Here is a 10,751-nt window from a genome sequence, read left to right as displayed (position 1 = left end):
GCCTCCTTCCATCATAGTTTTACAGAAACTGATTGACATGATGATTGGAGATTTAAAAGAGTACGAGGCTTAGAATGCGCTGATGCTACCACGAAATGTCCGTAGGAGGATGAATGAGAAAATATTATCTGATATTTGAGTGAAATTGTTTGTTGATGAGATTTTGAAGAAACTATTGGAGTTCATAAAATGAGAAACATAAGTAGGGTAAGGTTTTAGTTTCATCTGTTTTCATTCTACAACGTTTTTTTCTTTATGTTAAAAAAGATTTTTTTTATAGGATTTATGTCTTTTATTTTTCCTTCTTCTATTATTGAGTTGATTATTTTTTATAATTTATCTCCGTTTATATTTTTGAAATAATAATTAAAAATATTAAAAAATTATTTATTTTGAAAATGAAAAATATTTTATAAATTTTTAATCATTGTTAACTTAAAGTTATCACGTTATATTGTCACGTTATATTACCAAATTAGCGTTAGCGTTATTATCAAGAAAGTTTGGTTAGAGGCAAACACCTATATTTTTAGGTAATTTTTAAAGATGGGTTAAAGTGTCTATTTCTAAAATACATACTTTAATTGTCTTGATTCTATTTTTTTTTTATCAAAAGTAAATGCGAAATTTACAAATAATAATCACTGTTTAGAGTAAAAAAAATCTCACTCCCTCTCTCTTCCTCCATCGCTGGACCACTCTCAGAATGATTCATTATATAAATAAACTCATTCTGCTCAATTCTCAACTGGTTTCTTTACTTTCATCCCTATTCTTCACCTGGGCAGCCGGCAGAAACTTCAATGGCGGAAATCGCCATCTGCCACTCCCAACCTAAGGGGATGATTTCCGTTGACGAGGCTCTGCAGATTGTTCTTAGTGTTTCTCAGCGACTCCCACCTGTCACAGTACCCCTCCACGAAGCACTCAATAAAGTATTAGTCGAAGACGTTCGAGCTCCTGATCCTCTTCCCCCTTATCCCGCCTCAATTAAGGTATTCATTCTTACTCTCTATTCTATCTACATATCTAGATACACCCACGTGTATTTATTAGTCAATGCTTGTCAGTACTCCGTAGTGTGACTACATGGACTCTATATGCGTCTATGTTTACAGGAAATTTCTTAATTTGCTTGGTTTTCAAGATATTTGATTACAATCCAAGGTGACAAGGTTGCTACGAATTATGTTTTATATGATTGAAGTTCTTATGTTTTAGTCAATTTGCTTTTTATCTTTCTTTTGTGGTGGTGACATTTAGTTGTTTGGATAAAAATGCTAGAAATCAATGTTAATGGACCAGGATTGTTTTGAAAGTTTACCTCATTATGAGCTTAGGCTTACTCATTCTCACTCATTTGGCAGGATGGCTATGCAGTAGTTGCTGCAGATGGGCCTGGTGAATACCCTATTATTACCGAGTCAAGAGCAGGAAATGATGGAATTGATGCACTTGTTGTTCCTGGAACTGTTGCTTATGTAACAACAGGAGGTGAGTCTACTCATTAATCATAATTCACCAACTTAAATGAAACACACAATGGAATTAAAAAATCTACTCATATCCACCTATTCTGTGTGCTTCGTAGTCCATTTACCGATGAATTACTTCAAATATGAACCTGTATTTGTGTCTGCTTTGTCAAATACTACTTGTCCCTCTTCCTTGTTCAAAATGCTTGTCATATTTTGCTAACAGCTCTTTGTTTGTTTCAACATTTCATCAAATAATATTTCCGTTGGTTTATTTTGTACAGTATCTGCTCATCAAATAATATTTCCGTTGGTTTAAAGTGATGAGAAGATACTGTACAAAATAATCAAGTTCTTCATCTGCATTATAAACACGGTGGAGGAAATTCCCGTGACACACTTGAATTGTATTCTGAGCGTTGTCACTTTAAGGCGAAGAAATTAATTTTATTTGTCAATGGCTTCTCCTATTAATTCAACAGGACCAATACCTGATGGTGCTGATGCAGTTGTTCAAGTGGAGGATACTGAACCACTACCAACTTCCTCTACTGAGTCAAAGCGGGTCAAAGTGTTGATACAAACTAGAAAGGGGGTAGATATTCGTCATGTGGTATGATTTGTTACGTTCACCAAGTATCATCAACTTCAGTCATGTTCAAATAATTTCTCACTGTCCAAATTTTACAAAATCCCAAGAATAGGTTTTGAACACATGTTTCTTTTCCCAAATGTGATCATATATATGAGTGAACTTTTGCTTACACAATGTATGTATCTACCATAGGGTTGCTTAAATGGAGTGTCTTGTTGCTCCATTTCCTGTAGCCCCTCATTAATGCTAAACTTACACTTTATCACTCTGAGTACAAGGTTTTCTTTATAACAAAAGCAGAAAAAGCTCATGTGAACCATCTACTTGTAACTTTTTAGGGTTTTCTTCTTCCCAAGTTGGACACCCTTTTGTAACTTCCCATTGCTTGCATGTACCAAGTCTAAAAAATGGTAATTTTTTCTGACCAGGGTTGTGATATAGAGAAAGATGCTGTTGTATTAAAATCTGGGGACCAAATAGGTGTTGCTGAAATTGGCCTATTGGCTACTGTTGGTGTGATGATGGTCAAGGTATCTTTCTTAATCCTTTCTTCTTTGGGTATGCCCCCCTATAAAACTACCAACAAAAAAATGGAAAGTAAGCTTTAGGATGGAACATCTGGGCTATTTGTGAATTCACAAAGAAATCTTTTACATTTTACGCTCTGAATATTAGTATCTTCTCTTGAATATTTTGAGAAGCTGATTTGTGTCCCTTATGCAGGTATATCCTCTTCCCACCATTGGTGTGCTTTCTACCGGAGACGAGCTTGTGGAACCATCAACTAAACACTTAGGCCGTGGTCAGGTATGCCAACATATTAAGTTCACTAACCATCACCCTGGGTGACATTGTCATTTTCAACTGTCTTGCTATTTAAAATAGAATAAGCTCCTTGCAATGTGAGTCACTTAAGAATCTCATCTTTCAAAATTTTGACAGCTACTCAAATATCTGTTTGATAGTTTTTTAGTTCAGTAATCCATGTATGCCTATTTTCCAACTGTTAGTTATCTAATATAAGAACATAATGTAGTGTTGTTACAATTGGGCATCCATTATTGGCATAAAATCATCTATTGAGCTTTTAATGCCTTTCAACAGATTAGGGACTCCAATTCTTCGATGCTACTCGCTGCTGCACTGCAGATGCACTGCAAAGTTCTTGACCTTGGTATAGGATGTGATGATGAAGAAAAGATTGACAAGATTTTGGATCGTGCCTTTTCAAGTGAAATTGACATCCTCTTAACTTCGGGGGGAGTTTCAATGGGCGATAGGGATTTTGTGAAACCTTTGCTTGAGAAAAGAGGGAATGTCCATTTTCACAAGGTAAGCTGATATTAAGAGAACTATACATATACAATATGAAATCTAGGTTTGACAGTACCTTAGTAACTGCCGATAAAATGAGAGATTAGAGGAGTAGAGAATGAGAATAATTGCAGATCAACAATTGATAGGAAGAAGAGATTGAATTAGAAGAAAAGATTAAACGAGATGCAGATGCAGAATGAGAATAGGAAGAGTTAATCAGGGTTACCTGAAGAGTCATTTCTATTCCAGTTAAGCAAGTATTTAAGGCAGAATCATTCACCCCTTTACATGACTCTCTAACTTCCTTTGCCAGCTGGTAAGGCCAGCTGTTACTACTCTTCTGTTATAACTAATGCAGTTACTCAACTGCTACAAGAACTTTCATATGCTGTGTAACAGCTTATTCCAGACTAAAAGAACTTTCATATGCTGTGTAACAGCTTATTCCAGACTAAAACCCTGCTGTGTGAATACAGCTTATTAACAACGAAATTACCGAACCTGCCGACTTCGTTAACAATCCGTCGACTTATTAAGGGTTAGAAAACCTAACCCTAAAATCCTCTCGTAACATTAGCCTCCCCATCAACACTTGTTCGCCCACGAACAAGTTGATTGAAAGAAGTTGTGTCTTCCACCGTCAACACAAATTGAGGATACTTTGTCATCAACCATGACTCTTCCTCCCAGCTAGCATCATCATCTGAAGCGTTAGACCACCTGATCAGGAATTGTCCCATACTGACTCCATCCTTCCAAACAATTCTCTCATCTAGAATTGCCACTGGTTCCACAAGGCTGTCCTCTTGTAAGATAGGAATATGAGGATTGGCTACTGCATTTCCCCTCGTAACATTAGCCTCCCCTTCAATATTTGTTCGACCACAAACAACACAATTAAAAGAAGAAGCCAACTTATTTCCAACAAACCAAAGTTTTGAAAATTCATGTTCCAACCAAGATTCATTCTCCCCTGTAGATAATAAATGAAGGTTTAACTGACACTCCCAAGTATCAGGTGGCTCTTCAAACCACACAAATTGTTTCAAAATATCTCCCAATTGTAAGGCATAAGAACAATTGCAAAACTCTGCATCTGGTGGTTCTTCAAACCATAATAAGTATTTGCATCTCATCCATGTTTTATGCCATAAAATTTTCTGAAAGCAAGATCCAACATCTTGAGATTTCTTGAACCACAAAATCTGGACGCAATTTGGACTTGGCGCTAAGTATGCTTGAGAAATGGGATCAAACGACAACATCCTATCTTCAAGGCCCAAAACATCTTCAAATATTTTTTTAAATTTTACTTCTCCCAAGTCAACCCGATAATGATCTTCTAGGTTGTCTTCGCATTCTCTTTGTCATCGTACACTTGTGAGACTTGCAAATAAATAATCGAAGAACTTGAATTATCGTAGATTTCTTCATCGAGAATGAGATTGTCGTGTTTGATATCATGAGTATTTGAAGTCTCCATTTCTTTTCCATAACAACAGTCTTCAACAGGAGGTGCGTCTTCCACTTTAGAACAATCATCATTAAAAGAGGTTTCGTCTTTGCTTAGAGCCGAATATGTCAATGGGGAAGGCATCGATTGTGAATGTGTCAATGTGGAATGTGTCGATTGTCCAACATTTTCTACAGGTTGCTTGTCATCTTCCAGTAACTCATCGGATTCGACTATCAATTTTTGACGATCATTTTCCCCCTTTTGCCTTGTTATTTCTTCATCGGCCTTTTGTTTCTGTCTTTTAATTTCATCAGCGATCCTCCATGATTTTAACAAGTCGGTTATTTGTTGACACTGTTCCGCGATTACCTTCCATGGTTCTGGTTGCACTTTCTTTTGTATATGTCGTGGATCGTCCCTGACACATGACCCAAACTCACGTCGCAATAGTTGTTTTAGCTCTCTCCACGTCAATCCTCTGCTGAGAGTTTTCATGACCACGTGTTCCCTAAGCCATCGTAGTGCCTTTTCCCTCATGTGACTTGTCGCAAGATGAACCTCGTCTTCTTCAAGTGTGTCGTTAACCCGAAAAAATCTTTCTGCCTCATAAATCCAGTCTTCAACATCTTCGACATTTTCTCCAAAGAATTTTGGAAAATTCATTTTGACAACTCACTGCACTTTATTCATTCATACGCCTGACTATGTTTATGATTTTCATTCAACTATCCGTCGATACGTGTTTCCACCATATTGCCAAGAATGTCGCTCTGATACCAATGATATTAAGAGAACTATACATATACAATATGAAATCTAGGTTTGACAGTACCTTAGTAACTGCCGATAAGATGAGAGATTAGAGGAGTAGAGAATGAGAATAATTGCAGATCAACAATTGATAGGAAGAAGAGATTGAATTAAAAGAAGAGATTAGACGAGATGCAGAATGAGAATAGGAAGAGTTAATCAGGGTTACCTGAAGAGTCATTTCTATTCCAGTTAAGCAAGTATTTAAGGCAGAATCATTCACCCCTTTACATGACTCTCTAACTTCCTTTGCCAGATGGTAAGGCCAGCTGTTACTATTCTGTTATAACTAATGCAGTTACTCAACTGCTACAAGAACTTTCATATGCTGTGTAACAGCTTATTCCAGACTAAAACCCTGCTGTGTGAATACAGCTTATTAACAACGAAATTACCAAAATTACCGAACCTGCCGACTTCGTTAACAATCCGTCGACTTATTAAGGGTTAGAAAACCTAACCCTAAAATTCTCTCGTAACATAAGCCTGCAATGTTATATTCACAATGGTTCATATGATGCAATCTGTTATATTTCAGGGTGAATATGATACAAGAGGAAATGGTTAGGTCTAATGTAAGAACCATAGGGCATTATCCTAACCCTTTCCCCTTGTATATTCAATTAATTTTTTGCTTGACTACAACATAACAACTACTTAGCCTATTATACTATTCTATTGCTACCCACTACTAACCGCATACTTCGACCATAGGGCATTAACCCTAACCATTTCCCCTTGTATCATAATACCTTTCCCTAAACTACAAGGAGGATCCCTAACCATATCAAAGAGTGCTTTATATACCTTATCTCTCCTTTCAACGGCTGGTTAAACATTGCATTTTATTCACAAATATTACAGCTAATGGTATTCAGAGGTTAAAAGAATGGACATTGAAGAAAGAGAGGTTTGGGTATGTCATGTATGAAGTTCTTTACTTGGAAGTATTGTAATTGGCTTAGCAGTTTCCTTTGTGGTATCTGGATAACATGAGCAGGGAAATCAACCTATCACCACCCCTAGCAATCTTTATTTCCTGTTTGGAAATCTGTCTCGTCTCCCTTGGTGGAGCCTGCATGCACTGCTTGCAGGATCATGCTTTTTGTTTGCACTTGTAAAATTGTTCAATTATGAAGGCAATTATATTCTTGAAGCTCTCACAATGTCTACGAGATAATGGTGTTGCCTTCATCTGGTATTGTGGTTTTTCCAGGTTCGGATGAGACCAGGAAAGCCTCTCACATTTGCTGAGATCAGTACACAATCTGCAACTAAGAAGATCCTTGTTTTTGGATTACCTGGGAATCCAGTGAGCTGTTTAGTTTGTTTCCATGTCTTTGTGGTGCCAGCCATCCACCGTCTTGCAGGACATGAAAACCCTCATCATCCAAGGTTGTTGCAAGTCCCAAGGAGCTGAATTGATTTGCTATCCGCCCATATACGAACTCCCACATTTCTTTTATCCTGCTCTACCCTGCTTTCAACACTACTTAAACTATGAAAGTGCATCATCATCTATTTGACATTGCATAGTTTGATTTTCATTTTCTTTTGCAGTGTGCATGTTCGAATCAAGCACTCCTTAAAAGCAGATCCAACTCGCCCGGAGTTTCATCGTGCCACAATTAGGTGGGAGGTCGATGCTACCACAGGCATAGCCGGGTGAGAATTTAGTTCTATATTACTTTGGTACTAATAATAAGTTGTAATTAGCCAGATTCACATTATTTCTATTTATTTATTTTTGGCTGGGGAGAGGGGGCATTTTTGTCCAACCTTTTACTGTTCGTCCCATCCCTCAACTTTTGGTTGGCTGACAAATTTTCCTTTGTTTTTGGCTAAAGATTTGTTGCTGAGAGCACTGGAAATCAGAGGAGTAGTCGACTTTTAAGTATGAAATCAGCAAATGCTTTGCTACATTTGCCAGAATCAAATTCTGTAATTCCTGCTGGAACAACTGTTACAGCCATAGTAATATCTAATTTTAGCAGTTTGACGAAGAGCAACAGCTTGGTATCTGCTGATTTAGTTAATTCTTCAGTAGCACCTAATCCAGAGCAGGTGATTATGGATGTTCCACATGTTTTTAAGTACAAAGTAGCTGTTCTCACAGTGAGTGATACGGTTGCATCAGGAGCAGGTCCTGACCGCAGGTACTCCCTTATGCTGTCGCTGCTTGAATGGCTATCTAGCCTTGCCTTAAAAAATGCTTTATGATTGTGTTCTTGATGAGTGATCACTAATTAGAATGACAGGAAGGATACCAAATCAGGGCTTATGGATATTCTGATACATCTCCTGCTATTAATTATTTTACACCCATGGTTTAGTTAGATGAATCAATTTTATTATTGGTTACTAATTCTATTTTTCATGTTCTATACTCCACTTACAGACCATATTTGAGGTTTTTCTTTTTCTTTCTTCTTCTCGTCTTGTCATTTTCCTTTTTGCTTTCACTTTTAGAATAACCTTCATTGTTTCACATGTTTCTAGGTAACTTCTTTACTTTCTGCTATGTTGTTCACATTGTTTCATGTGCACATGAAACAATGTGAATAGATTATGTTGGTCTATTCTGTTGTCTATTTAGTTTATGAATGATCAGAAAAAAATCTCCCATTCTTCTAGACTGACAAACAAAGAAACATAGTGCACCTAAAAAAATTAGCTAGCAATATTTTGCGACCATCGCAAAAATGTGGATCAATAAAATGGTTTTGTCCTTTCAGAAAAAAATTAGCTAGCAACATTTCTATCTTGTGTATAGCTGAAGAAAATGTGATGGTATTTATTCATGCATAAGATGGGAGATCCCCTTATTGCCATTTAGTTTTTCTGTTCAGCCCTAATTAATCGTATCAAAGTGGATATTCAATTTGTTATTAAGATTTTCTATGATGCGGTGTTATGAAGCACCTGATCATGCAATCTCTAGGTACTTTTGTCAATGCCAAATATCTCTTCTGAGCTTGTTCATAATTTAATTACTATGTTTTATTATCCATGTTTGGGTAGTGACTGTTTACATTTATTATATACTTATCTGGTTGAGTTTTGAATGTGAAGTGGTCCAAGAGCCATCTCCGTTGTGAATTCTTCATCAGAAAAACTGGGAGGGGCTAGAGTTGTAGCGACAGCTGTGGTTCCGGATGAAGTGCCTAAAATTAAAGAAATCTTAAGGAGATGGAGCGATATAGACCAAATGGATCTTGTTCTTACTTTGGGTGAGCTTTTGAGTGGAATATTTTTTCTCCTGTCACCCACGACTTTATATCAAATAAAGGATCCACTTTATGTTACATCAACTATTATCCACCAACAAATTCTCCAAAACCATCAGATCCTGATTTTTTTTTGTTACTAACCATATTTGCATTTCTTTTCTAAGCTTAAGGAGATCATGTGAATTTCTTTTCTTGGGTTTTTTCTCCCTTATGCCTCGGTTGATGGCTTGTAAATGTAGGTGGTACTGGTTTCACACCCAGAGATGTCACCCCGGAGGCTACGAAAGAAGTTATTGAGAGAGAAACCCCAGGCCTTTTGTATGTGATGTTGCAAGAAAGCCTCAAGGTAAATAAGGAAGTACTCGGTTGAACTAGGTGACGGGATTTACTAGCCTCCTCCAGGGAAAGAACCCTGTTCTACAAAAAAACACTAATTGGGAAATTCAGAGCTTTTATGCAGCTAAATTGAAACCTGTCTTGATAAAACATGAAACTCTGATTTGTTACACTTTTCACATATGGTAAAATCCTATTGAATTCACCTCCCCTCAATTTACTATATTACCTAAATGATTTTTTTATATATATAAGAATCTAAAGGAAATCCAATAAGTTGGAAAATTTTGTATATACTGACAGTTCAGCATAATGTCTATCTATTGATGAGAGACATTGACACAAAAGGGTTACTTTTTTAATGTTTAGCTTTGAACATGATTGCATATTTATAGAATTACATGCTTCTCTTGGGTTGAAGGTGCATTTTATCCTTTCGGTTTCTTTGTTTTCCCTTGACTGACAAGACATGCATTGCTTTTACATAAATAAATTGTTCAGTTGGAGGTGCAATGTCTAATCTTTCTCTTTTGGGAAGTATGAAATGGTTATGGCTAAATTATTTATGTTTTCCAATCACATGGAAACAGGTAACTCCATTTGCTATGCTTTCGCGGTCAGCAGCTGGTATTAGAGGATCAACACTGGTAATACCTTCAGTTCACCTGCATAATTTTACATTTTATTTGGGTCAAATGACCAAAATACCTAATCTAAGTTTGATAGGTGAGGTTGTTGTTGTGTTGTAGATCATCAACATGCCAGGAAATCCAAATGCGGTGGCGGAATGCATGGAGGCTTTGCTACCGGCACTCAAACATGCATTGAAACAGATAAAAGGGGACAAAACAGAGAAGCATCCTCTTCACATTCCACACGCACAAGCTACACCACCACCACAAGTTGCTGATACCTGGCAGCGCAGCTATGAAGCGGCTTATCCTGGCAACAAAGAACACGGTTGTTCTTGTTCTCATTAGAAAGAAAGAAAAAAAATGTATAAACAGGGCCATTTTCAAATTTCAAACCAAACCAATCCAATCCAATCCAGTACAAAATGAAATAATAATAAAAAAAACTTTACATGTATGTGTACAATCAGCTATTTGTCTAAACTTTAGACATGCCTCTCTTTATGCTCTCTTATTCCATGGCTCAAGCTGTGTTAAGAATGTATCTCTTAGTGTTTGATCAACTGACTTATCCAACTTATTTTGGTGTGAAGATATTTTGCATAATAGTTTCTAAAATGTTTTATTAACTTTGGACATACACGATGTGCGTAGCCAATTAAAACACGATACTAGACATTGATTGATTGGTTTATGGGTTCAAATTCTAGAGTTTTCCAAATTGATTTAGTTTGAAATTGAACTTTTTAAATGTTCATTTTTTAAAACTAATTTTGTATATTGTTAAAACTCAGTTATCCTTTTTATATTTTAATATTTTTTTATTAATATTATGATTTTTTTAAGAAATTAATTATCATGAATTCAAATAAGGAATTATATTGAGAATTTTGTAAAATA

At 36.4% G+C, this 10,751-nt stretch overlaps 1 protein-coding gene across 1 annotated transcript; it reads left to right on the top strand.

The window, feature by feature from the left end:
• The first annotated feature begins 750 nt into the window (after nt 1–750).
• LOC124921163 (molybdopterin biosynthesis protein CNX1) lies at nt 751–10,204 on the top strand. Its single transcript, XM_047461784.1, has 13 exons — nt 751–995; nt 1,368–1,494; nt 1,958–2,088; nt 2,499–2,600; nt 2,794–2,877; nt 3,175–3,402; nt 6,870–7,048; nt 7,214–7,318; nt 7,501–7,809; nt 8,726–8,883; nt 9,123–9,229; nt 9,810–9,866; nt 9,969–10,204. Exons 1-13 carry the CDS (start codon nt 804–806, stop codon nt 10,197–10,199), a joined length of 2,010 nt encoding a protein of 669 aa, XP_047317740.1. The 5' UTR covers nt 751–803; the 3' UTR covers nt 10,200–10,204.
• Nucleotides 10,205–10,751: the final 547 nt, after the last annotated feature.

This window comes from Impatiens glandulifera, chromosome 1, assembly GCF_907164915.1.
Source record: "Impatiens glandulifera chromosome 1, dImpGla2.1, whole genome shotgun sequence".
Classification (NCBI taxonomy): Eukaryota; Viridiplantae; Streptophyta; class Magnoliopsida; order Ericales; family Balsaminaceae; genus Impatiens; species Impatiens glandulifera.
The sequence above is the reverse complement of the archived record's forward strand: the minus strand, read 5'-3'. Positions and strand labels throughout refer to the sequence as shown.